This window comes from Bidens hawaiensis, unplaced genomic scaffold, assembly GCF_021521415.1.
Source record: "Bidens hawaiensis isolate Kalapana, Puna unplaced genomic scaffold, B.hawaiensis_p1.1 tig00003902_1, whole genome shotgun sequence".
In the NCBI taxonomy this organism is placed as follows: domain Eukaryota; kingdom Viridiplantae; phylum Streptophyta; class Magnoliopsida; order Asterales; family Asteraceae; genus Bidens; species Bidens hawaiensis.
In genome coordinates this window covers 986,187-996,279 of record NW_027491226.1, presented here as the reverse complement: position 1 = coordinate 996,279, position 10,093 = coordinate 986,187, and the positions used below count along the sequence as shown (strand labels likewise).

Genomic DNA, 10,093 nt, shown 5'->3' with positions numbered 1-10,093 from the left:
AAAACTCAAGTTGAGTATGAAACTAAAATTAACCATATCTTTCTATTTCCACACTTTTTATGATTTACACTTTATTGTATCTTATGACTTATGAGTCATAACTCATAATCGTTGCAACAACATTTCTACGCGCATAGATGATAAATGTAACGGCTCACCAACCACCCGAATCATCATTCAATTTTAGTTCACAAAACCATAACTTCGTTCGCCTTATTTCAACCACAATTTCTTCCAATCCTCCATCAAATCATCAATGGCTTCATCAACCGAAATTGCTCATGACTTCCCACCATTCATTCGGGTATACACCGATGGTCGAGTCGAACGCCTACTCACCACGCCCCGTCTCCCACCATCCACTGACCCCGTCACGGGCGTTCAATCAAAAGACGTCATTATTTCCTCCTCCGAAGTCAAATCACGCATTTTCCTACCGAAAGTCAACCCCATTGACCCGCCACAAAAGCTCCCTCTCATAATCTACATCCATGGAGGCCGTTAGTCTCCAGGACTCCTGCAGTTGCAGTAGCCATTGGGTACAGGCTCGCCCCTGAACACCCTCTCCCTGCAGCGTACCAGGACTGCTGGGACGCGTTCCAATGGATCGCGTCCCATGCAACTGGGTTAGGACCCGAGCCCTGGATCAATGACTACGTTGACACGGCCCGGGTTTACCTGGTGGGGGAGAGTGCTGGGGCGAACTTAGCCCATTACATTGCGGTCCAAGCGGGCATCAATAACACCCGTTGGTATTCGTGGGTTGATTGCATTGCACCCGTATTTCTCTCGGAAAGAACCCGATAAGATGATTCAATACTTGTACCCGGGTAGTTCGGGTTCAGATGATGACCCGAAACTGAACCCGTGTTCAGATCCGGATCTTGATAAAATGTGCTGCTCAAGGGTTTTGGTAGTAGTGGCGGAGCATGACTATTTGAAACCGAGAGGGGTCGGGTATAGAGAGACATTGGAAAAGAGTAAATGGGGAGGTAAGGTGGAGTTTTTGGAGAATGAAGGCGAAAATCATTGTTTTTACTTGTTTAATCCATCAACCGAAAAGACCAAGGGACTAATTCAAACAATTTATATCGTTTTTCAACGAGTAATCTTTATCTATGTGTATATTGGTCATTTTCTGGTACAAGTTAAAGTTAAAATAAGTCGTTATAATTCAACTAGAAGTCAGTGTAACTTATGATTAATTAATTAAACGGATGTACTATGAACATCTTGATTTGGTGGTTGTAAGGCTTTTGATATTGTCATCTATTATCATGTAGTGGTGGATGCAGTAATTGTTTGCATGATCTTTAGATCACATGAAACACATATTAGTCTGGGTTCTTTTGTCTAAGATAATAATGCTAGGTGTACTTATCGATTGTACCAAACAAGGTTCAAGGTACATCAAACTACAATCCAACTCGACGGTGGTTGAAACATTACTCCTTGTTTACATTCATTAAATAAATGTACGTGGGTTGTGGGCTCGATTATAGATAAGGAGTCATAATTAGTTTGAGTTAAAACCTTCCGTTTAAAAATAATATCAGCTAGGCTTGGTGGAAACTTGTCTCTAGGATCCCACGGATATCGGTTTTATAAAATTTTCTTTATACTTCCTAGAGAAACTTGCGGTTTAGATTCCGCTTGATTTATTAATATATGCCATCAAAGGGTTTATAACATAGTGATATCAAGCATATAGTAATGTGTTTCTTTAGGAGTTGGTTTGGAGATTTTGTGACGTGTGAGTTGGCAGTTCAAAGGAAAAGTTTCATCATGTACATTGGTGTACATTTAGGAGTTGGTTTGAAGAGTTTATGACGTATGAGTTTTTAGTTCAAAGGAAATTTAATGTTTGCTCACCGTAGTCTTTTGTCAGCATTGTCTATTTGAGAGTATTTAAGGGTCTCACGGTTTAAGCGATTCACATTGGCTGGTTCCATGGAACCTACCAGTTTGAATAAGTCATATCTACTAAGGTTTAGGTTGTTAAAATGCGATAGTTTAATGAATTAATCAACCATCATAACTCTTCATAGAGGTGTTCATTCGAAGAGGTTCTTGGTCATCCAAAGGTTACGAAGACGCCTTTATATAACATTCAAACTTCATTGTTAAAAAAAAAAAAATCTTCATACACGCTGAAATTTCGTATCTCTTATACTAGATTACTACTAATTCTGTTATTGCCAAACATAATTTTTAATCACATAAAATCAGAGCCATCTCTAAGGGAAGTAAAATCAAGTTAGGCCTTTAGACCCTACTTGGATAAGCCTCCGTTTAGACTAAAGTTAGACAAAAAATATACTGAATGATGAAAATTACATCGAAGTTAGACAAAAAAAATACATACTAAAAGACAAACATATTCCTGTTTTGTTATTTTTTCTTTATAACAATAAAATTCAAAAAAGGCCCCGAAATCTCGTTTCGTTTTAGGACTCCGAAAGAATCAGGCCGGCTCTGCATAAAAGAAACTCTCGTTTTGCTTTTCAACAAAGAAACAAACGTGCATGGGAATGGGATTAATAAGAAAGTAAAACAAAGTGTTGAATCAAAATGGGGACCACAAACGTATAACTGGGCTGGTCGACAACGGCCCAATAGTGAATGGACCTGAAAATATTGGGTTAAAACAAACAAACGTACAAGGTAATAAGCATACCTTACAAGTCACAAGCAACCAGTAGCAATACCATCAACGACAATGGCAAGAGAAGTATCAGAGAGCTGTATGGACAGTTTGTTGAGGGAGATAGTATCCTCCTATTCCAATGTACTCTACGCCACTAAGCCGGAGCTTGCGGCTCGGAGAATTGAAGCCATCGGCTATCAGCTCTCCGAAAGGTATTCCATCAGATCACATCGCAATTACTAATTCATTCAATCACAATTACAATTTCAGTAATGCTAATTGATTTTAGGTTTCTAGATCGAGTTAGAGCTCCTAAATATGTTTATTCGTTTAGATCTTAACCTGTTGATTTGTGAAATGTGAATGTACGTGCATTTGATTAGTTTTTAGATCGTGCTATTTATTCGTCTGGATATTGTTGTAGAATGTTGATCTCTGAACTGTCGAGTTGATTAGTTTAGATTGTGTTAGGGCTTGCTAGCAATAGAATCATGTTTATTCGTCTGGATCTTAGGATGTTGGTTTGTGAACTGTCAATTTACCGTCTATTTTATTAGTTTTCCGTTCATGTTGGGGCTAGCTAGCAATGGGATCATGTTTATTCGTCTGGATCTTAGAATGTTGATATGTGAACTGTTAATGTGCTCGTATTTGATTAATTTTTAGATCGTGTTAGGGCTCGCCAGCAATAGAATCATGTTTATTCATCGGGATCTTAGGATGTTAATCTATGAACTGTTAATGTATTTGTATTTGATTGGTTTATTTTAGATGATACAGTATACGAGTGGTTAGGTTTACAGATCTGGATATACATTACCAAATCGATTGATATAAGCATGTTTCTGAATAGAACCTTAATATTAGCTATACATTTTCAGAATGCAACACTAAAATCAACCACAGATACATTATTTCTTGGACAAAGTTGTTCTTAAATTCTGAATGTGTGTTGTTTTAAGGTAGCTAATGAGGGAAACAGATATGATATGATCTGAATTTGGTGTTATTTTCCTCCAATCAGGTTCTCAATAGTGGTTCAACTAGGTTAGAACCCGTGTACTACACGGGATGGGAATAAAAAAATGCATTAAAGTAATTAAAATTAATAGCACACACAATGGATGCATACGATATAAATAATTACAATGTTAAATAAAGTTTGTGTCCTCTACTTTTTACCCTGGATAACGCTACAGATAACTGGTCATGCATGAAAACTGGTTCCTTTAAAAACAAACCTGCGTGATAGAGATTCTCGTTGACTTCTTTGTGCTATTAAATAAACATACTTTCAACGATGCTAATAATCCACGTTAAAGAGTGTCTTGTACGAGATGTACTCTTAGCCAATTATGTCTAATTAATCTCAAAGACCTTAGATACAACGTATATAAAGTCACATAATTAATCTCAAAGTCACATAAACAAAAACCAAACTTAGAAAACAAAAGATGTTTCAAAGGCCACATATTTATGAAAATGTCACATAATTGGCCTTTTACCGATACAACACCACAACAACTATCAAAACATAAATTCGAAGTTTGACAGTCATATTGGTAGCAAAAACAATGTGCATTTAGCATGAGTACAAAAGTGAAAAGGGTTGCTGTTTAATAGCTAATAATAAATGAGCATTTACAAACATCTGCCTTACCCTGTTTTAGGCTTCATAGAATCATAACTTGTACACACTACCAAAAGATGGATCAAAACAAATAAGGGTTTGCATCAAGATCACAACAAACAATAAAAGTAGTGCACAAAATGCAATTGTTTCCTAGGAGAAGAAACACCATTTGAAGAATTTGGCTGCCCCAAATAACAGTAGACATGACCAAACAATAACCACCTGTATCATATAATAAAACCAAAATGGTAAGAGTGTATGAAAAAAGAATGAGAAAATTATGACCCGAATTCAGGGCAGATGTCTTACAAGTTACAAATAAGAATTTCTTTGGTTTGCTGGTGTTATGGCATTCAATGCTAGTAAATGAGTTTTTAGACCTGTGTAACTCTAATGAAGCATCCTGAAAACCTGAAACAATATAAGGTGGTGATTTCAAGTTACATACTCAAGAATAATGAGTAGCACGGATAGAATTTAAACTGACTTGTGTTTTTAATGCGTAAAACTTCCTAATCATTTTATTAAAAATATTTTCTTCTTATTAAAATAATATATTTGGCATACTAACTATTATATAAAAGACTTTACAAATGTCAGACAACATGCGTTTCCGGTAGCCCAACCCAACTCATTTCGACCCGTACTAAATAATAATATTACTCATTTTGCCATGAGCATGTTACCCAATTTGTCAGTACCAGGCATTTGTCTATGATGTTGTTATTGATGACATGATAACTGATTAAGTGCCAATAGTGTGTGTTAATATTACCTTTTAGACAAACATGTCTCTACACCATTGTTTGATGCCATTATCAGTTTCTGGCAGTTCACAAATGAAGCGTTTCTTGATGTGTATACCTACAAGAATCAGTGTTCATAGGTTTTTGTATAGCATGCAGCATCATACACTGAAAATGACTTGAAGTGGAAAAATATATACTTAAGCAAAGATGTCGATGTATTGGTATTTTAAGCCAAGAATATTGAGAAAATACCATCTACTTCAGGCTAAGAAAATAGGTTTCCCCAAGTCCTTTTGATCCTTAGCAAAGTTGACCATAAGAATTGTACATTAATAATGCTGGTTCAGCTACGCCTAATATAAGAAGTTGCTGCCCTCTAATTATAGAGTGAATAACCCCACAAATTGCAGTTGAGGCTAGAGTTTGGACGGCATTTCCCGCTGTATCAAATAAACATATTCAATTTTATTAGCAGGGGTGTGCAAGGGTCAGGTCGGTTCGATTTTGGGCTAAAACCAAAATGTTGGTTTTTGAGTTTTTGAAAACCGTTCAGTTTTAGCTTTCTCGGTTTTTGATTTAGGTTCTACTCGGTTTTGGTTTCTCACTTTTGCCATTTGGGCTAGAAAATTTTGGGCCGACAAAAAATGGCTAAAAATATTGTAAATGATTTAACAATTGCCTCCCAAACACAGGAGGTTAAAATTGGTCACCATCCTAGAAAGAAATAAGCACAAAATGCTCATGTTATACATTATATCCTTCTGAACTTCAAATCCAGGGTATTTTTGTCATTATCAAAAAAAAAAAAAAAAAAAAAAAAAAACCTGACGAAGGCGATTGCTTGGATCTATAGCAGAACTGTATATTTTTCAAAAAGAAATTTCAACCCAATTATCCACTCTGCAGAATATTTGTACTAACTTTTTATTGTAAAGTGAAATGTAATATTAAATGGAAGTATATATTGTCAATGTAGTATAAGAAGGAAAAGAAACACAGCCAAATGAATTAACTTTAACATGTAACTATAACCCTAATAATTGAACCGCATAGCACCAAGATTATGATATGCAATACGACTATTAAATTTTGGGACAAATTAAGGGATTTTAAGTTAAGAAATTGTTAAACGAAATAGAAATTTTTATTTAGGGTTTATATGATTGATACACGAAGATAGATTTATATGAGAACCAAAGTTCTTAAGTTAGAGCATACCTTTTTGAATCGAACGGAGAAGAATGTTGAGATGGCGAATGTTAATCGATGATGGCAGAATTGAATGAGGATACAAAGATTATCAAAATACTTTTAAGGGTTGAATGTAAAGCAGCGAATTAGGAAGAGGAGCCGATGAAATCAGAAAACGTAAGGATCCACCATGAATCGGCTAAGATGATTTCAAGGCATTAGAAAGATCAGGGAGATGAATTCTGGAATTGTGAACAGGGAGATGAACCCTAATCGTGAAAAAGGCTTCGCTGGAGTATAGGAATGTTAGTAAAATTAATGACCTGTGGAGAATAAACTCTAAATAAGGTATGGGCGGGAAAATAAAAATATGGGTGATTGTGGATGGGACAGCTGTCCCATATTGGTTTCCTTTATTACAGAGGTTAGGTTGGATGTGCGCTTAACATAATTGCTTCATGAAACTGAACACTCATATGCAATCTGACTGGTTTTTGTAAATTACTCTGTTAAAAAGTTCCATATTTTGTTTCTAGTTTCTAAATATTTCTTGCTGTTAAAGATAATAGTTGTTACCGAGTTTAAATCTTAATTAGGTACACAATGGAACGACCACGGTTTAGTGATCACTTGGAGGCAATCAAGTTCATCTGTAAAGATTTCTGGTCTGAGCTTTTCAAGAAGCAGATAGACAATTTAAAGACTAATCATAGGGCAAGCTTCAGCTTTCAGTTTTCACACTCCATATAGTGTATTACAGTTATAAATTTTGCAGAGGATTGATGAAGTGGCTTATTTATATTCTTTTAGGGTACATTTGTTTTGCAAGATGATAAATTTGCATGGCTTTCACGCATGTCGGGTGAGGGCTCTACTACTGATGCTGGAAACAAAGCTGCGGAAACAACTGGCATGCATCTTTACTTCCCTTGTGGGATTATAAGAGGGGCTCTTTCAAATCTGGGCATTCCTTGTGCTGTTTCCGCAGATATATCCAATCTTCCTGCTTGTAAGTTTTCAAGTGCTTCTTAGTAGGCCTGTAAACGAACCGAATGTTCATTGAACCATTTGTGGACCGTTTACTGAGTGTTCGTTTGTTTAGTAAACGAACAAACATGCACAAATGTTTGTGTTTTAGTTTAGCGAACAAGCATGTACAAATGCTTGTGTTCTTTAAGTTAAACGAACAAACATGTACAAATGTTGGTGTTCATTTAGTTAAACGAATGAATATGAATGCACGTCTGGTTCATTCATTAATGTTCGTGAATGCTTATTATGTTTGTTGTACATGTTTATTTTTGTCGGTTTACGTTTGTTTATATATTCGTTTAAAATATTTAGGCCTATTAGACTTTAGTCTAGTTTTATGAAATGAAAATATCACATCTTACAGTTTAGTCTAATTATATTGACTGTTTGTGATCAACAGATTGATGCTCACATTTTTTTTAATTGTGTTCTGTTGATCTGTTCACACCATTATGTTCGTCCATCTATGTTTATTTGTTTGTGTTCTTTTACTTTCGTGAACCGTTCATTTATACTATTACAAACGAACACGAGTGCATTCATTTTCTTAAGGAATGAACGCAACAAGAAAACCTTGTTCGTGCTAGATCGTTTGTTCAGCTAAAGTTAAACGAAGGAACACAAAGATGCCTCGTTCTTCTTTGTTCGGTTCATTTATGGGTTGAAAATCGCCAAAAGTTAAGCGTAAAATGTAAATAAAATATAAATGGTTGTACGGGCTAAAAATCATAAAAAGTGTATTCATTTACATAAGCCCGCCTTACTTACGCTAGAAAAAGGTTAGATTAGTATTGCTATACTATTAGCATCATCAAAATATAATATTTGCAATGTTATTTAACATGCTATTTATTTTGCAAAAAATTGATGAGCAGGTTCGTTTGTGATCCGGATAAAGGTGTAACAAACATCAACTTCTTTTGGGCTGCAATTCAAGCTCTGTATTTTCCTTTTTCAGTGCTACAGCAATGTAAGTAACCAAGTTTGTAACTGTTGTTTCTGTTTTAACTGTTGATAGTTGAAATCAATCAACAAGACTTTTAGAAGGTTGGAAATGTGTGAGATTTTATTATTATCGTATCAAAAAGACGACCATATGATCATTTTTTATGTGCAATGTGCTCGCAAGTGAGACTGACTGATTGCTTCAAATGATTGTGATTGCTTCAAATGATGCTTTAAAGTACTTCTAAATTTGATTATGATTGCTTCAAATGATGCTTGAAATAGCTTTGTTTTTGTTTGAAACTTTAAAAAACCGGCGGGGTTTGTAGTGACGGATCCAGAAAATATTTTTACAAGGGTCATTTTAATAAATGAGTTAACCTGAAAATGGCTTGTTTAACATGCTAATCTGTTTAAGGGTTTCATATTTAAATAACAAATTAGACTTTAGAGATAAAAACTTTGTTATAATTTTATTGTTCGATATATTGATTATTAATTTTCATCATAACTATTCATTTCTAGAAGCGGTCTTAAATTTACCTCTTGAACTTTTCATTTTCATCAATTTATTGCATAAGTTCTAACCCATCTTTCAACTATCTATTCTGCATTAGTGTTACTTTTTTTCGTACCTTCTCACCCATCGCAAAACCCATGATATTCGTCTTTTCCATCCCTAAACCTTTTTTTAATTGATAAATTAAAATACACAAAAACTAGTGTAGAATTGATTTAAAAAATATATAACTATAATTACAAATAAAATAACATTTCGCTTACTAGAAACAAACAAGAAGACTCAAGACTAAACACAATTGTGATTGCATCACGCATATTCGTTGTTACTCTTTCTAAAGGCATAACTTCTCCGGTCATATCCATTTTGTTTTTGTCATTTATCTTTGTTGAGTGCTAAATATGGAAACACTCTTTATCATCTCTTGTTGCCTTGGGGGTATGTTTATTTTGCGAGAACTAGGGTTGATTTTGCGAACCCTTAGCTTGTGTTTCGGCTTGGATTAGTTTTTGGCATTGTAAGGGCTGAATCCATTGATGGGCTTTGAAAATTTAAGAATCCGAAGAAACAATGATTTAAGATTGGTGTAAAGAAAATAAATATTTTAGTTGGTTTATACAATGATTAGGGATGGTTTTTAAATTAATTAATGGCTCCATTTTTAACGATGTTATGGTCGTTGCACATTGGGATGGTGTTGTGAGCTACTCACCGATTAGGGAAAGATAATGGTGGTGTCCACTAAGCATGCCAATGCTATCGCATGCCCCTAGCTCTCATGCAACACCCATATCGTGTCGCTAACTGTTGATTTTTTTGATTATTTTATTTGGTTCCTCTAAACCCGGCAAGATATGTAACCTAGTTTGTTGATTGAAAATTACAGATCAAGAAGCAAAGAATAATAAAAAAAGATGCCATATACAAAATCGTGCATTTGAGCTTGAGTTATTGGTTGATTAATTTGTTACTAAATTACCATGTATTACTCACCATTAACCAGGTCAACCTGAAACACGATACAAACCGATTTTTATTATGTCCAATACAAATGCAACATGAATAAATATATGGGTAGGGTTAGGATTCGTCTATTCAACCCGCCAATTAGGCACGTTTGACACCCCTAGCAAAACCGGCATTTTAAAATGAAATTTAGAAATAAAAAATCCAGTTTATTAAAAAATAAAAAAATATATATATGAATAGATGTAAAATATAATTTACAAAAATGTTAAAAACTTACAATTCGTATAATATTAGATGGTTATACGAACACGTAATAATGTCACAAAGAGGAATCAATACGTTACAAAATTATTTACGTATGTGATTGTGACATTCTGAATAACCAGAATTATTAAAAAATTGTCCTT

At 34.7% G+C, this 10,093-nt stretch overlaps 1 protein-coding gene and 1 pseudogene across 1 annotated transcript; both read left to right on the top strand.

Annotated features, from left to right (window-relative positions):
- Positions 1–256: 256 nt before the first annotated feature.
- On the top strand, positions 257–1,201 carry LOC143624651 (putative carboxylesterase 12 pseudogene; annotated as a pseudogene).
- Positions 1,202–2,719: 1,518 nt separating this feature from the next.
- Positions 2,720–8,350, top strand: LOC143624590 (uncharacterized). Its single transcript, XM_077095187.1, has 4 exons — positions 2,720–2,859; positions 6,817–6,934; positions 7,031–7,229; positions 8,128–8,350. Exons 1-4 carry the CDS (start codon positions 2,720–2,722, stop codon positions 8,154–8,156), a joined length of 486 nt encoding a protein of 161 aa, XP_076951302.1. The 3' UTR covers positions 8,157–8,350.
- The last annotated feature ends 1,743 nt before the right edge of the window (positions 8,351–10,093 follow it).

Coding starts and splice junctions, on each gene's coding strand:
- LOC143624590 (XM_077095187.1), top strand. CDS start 2,720: ATGGCAAGAGAAGTATCAGAGAGCTGTATGGACAGTTTGTTGAGGGAG. Junction 6,935..7,030: donor ATTTAAAGACTAATCATAGG/GCAAGCTTCAGC, acceptor ATATTCTTTTAG/GGTACATTTGTTTTGCAAGA. Junction 7,230..8,127: donor TATATCCAATCTTCCTGCTT/GTAAGTTTTCAA, acceptor ATTGATGAGCAG/GTTCGTTTGTGATCCGGATA.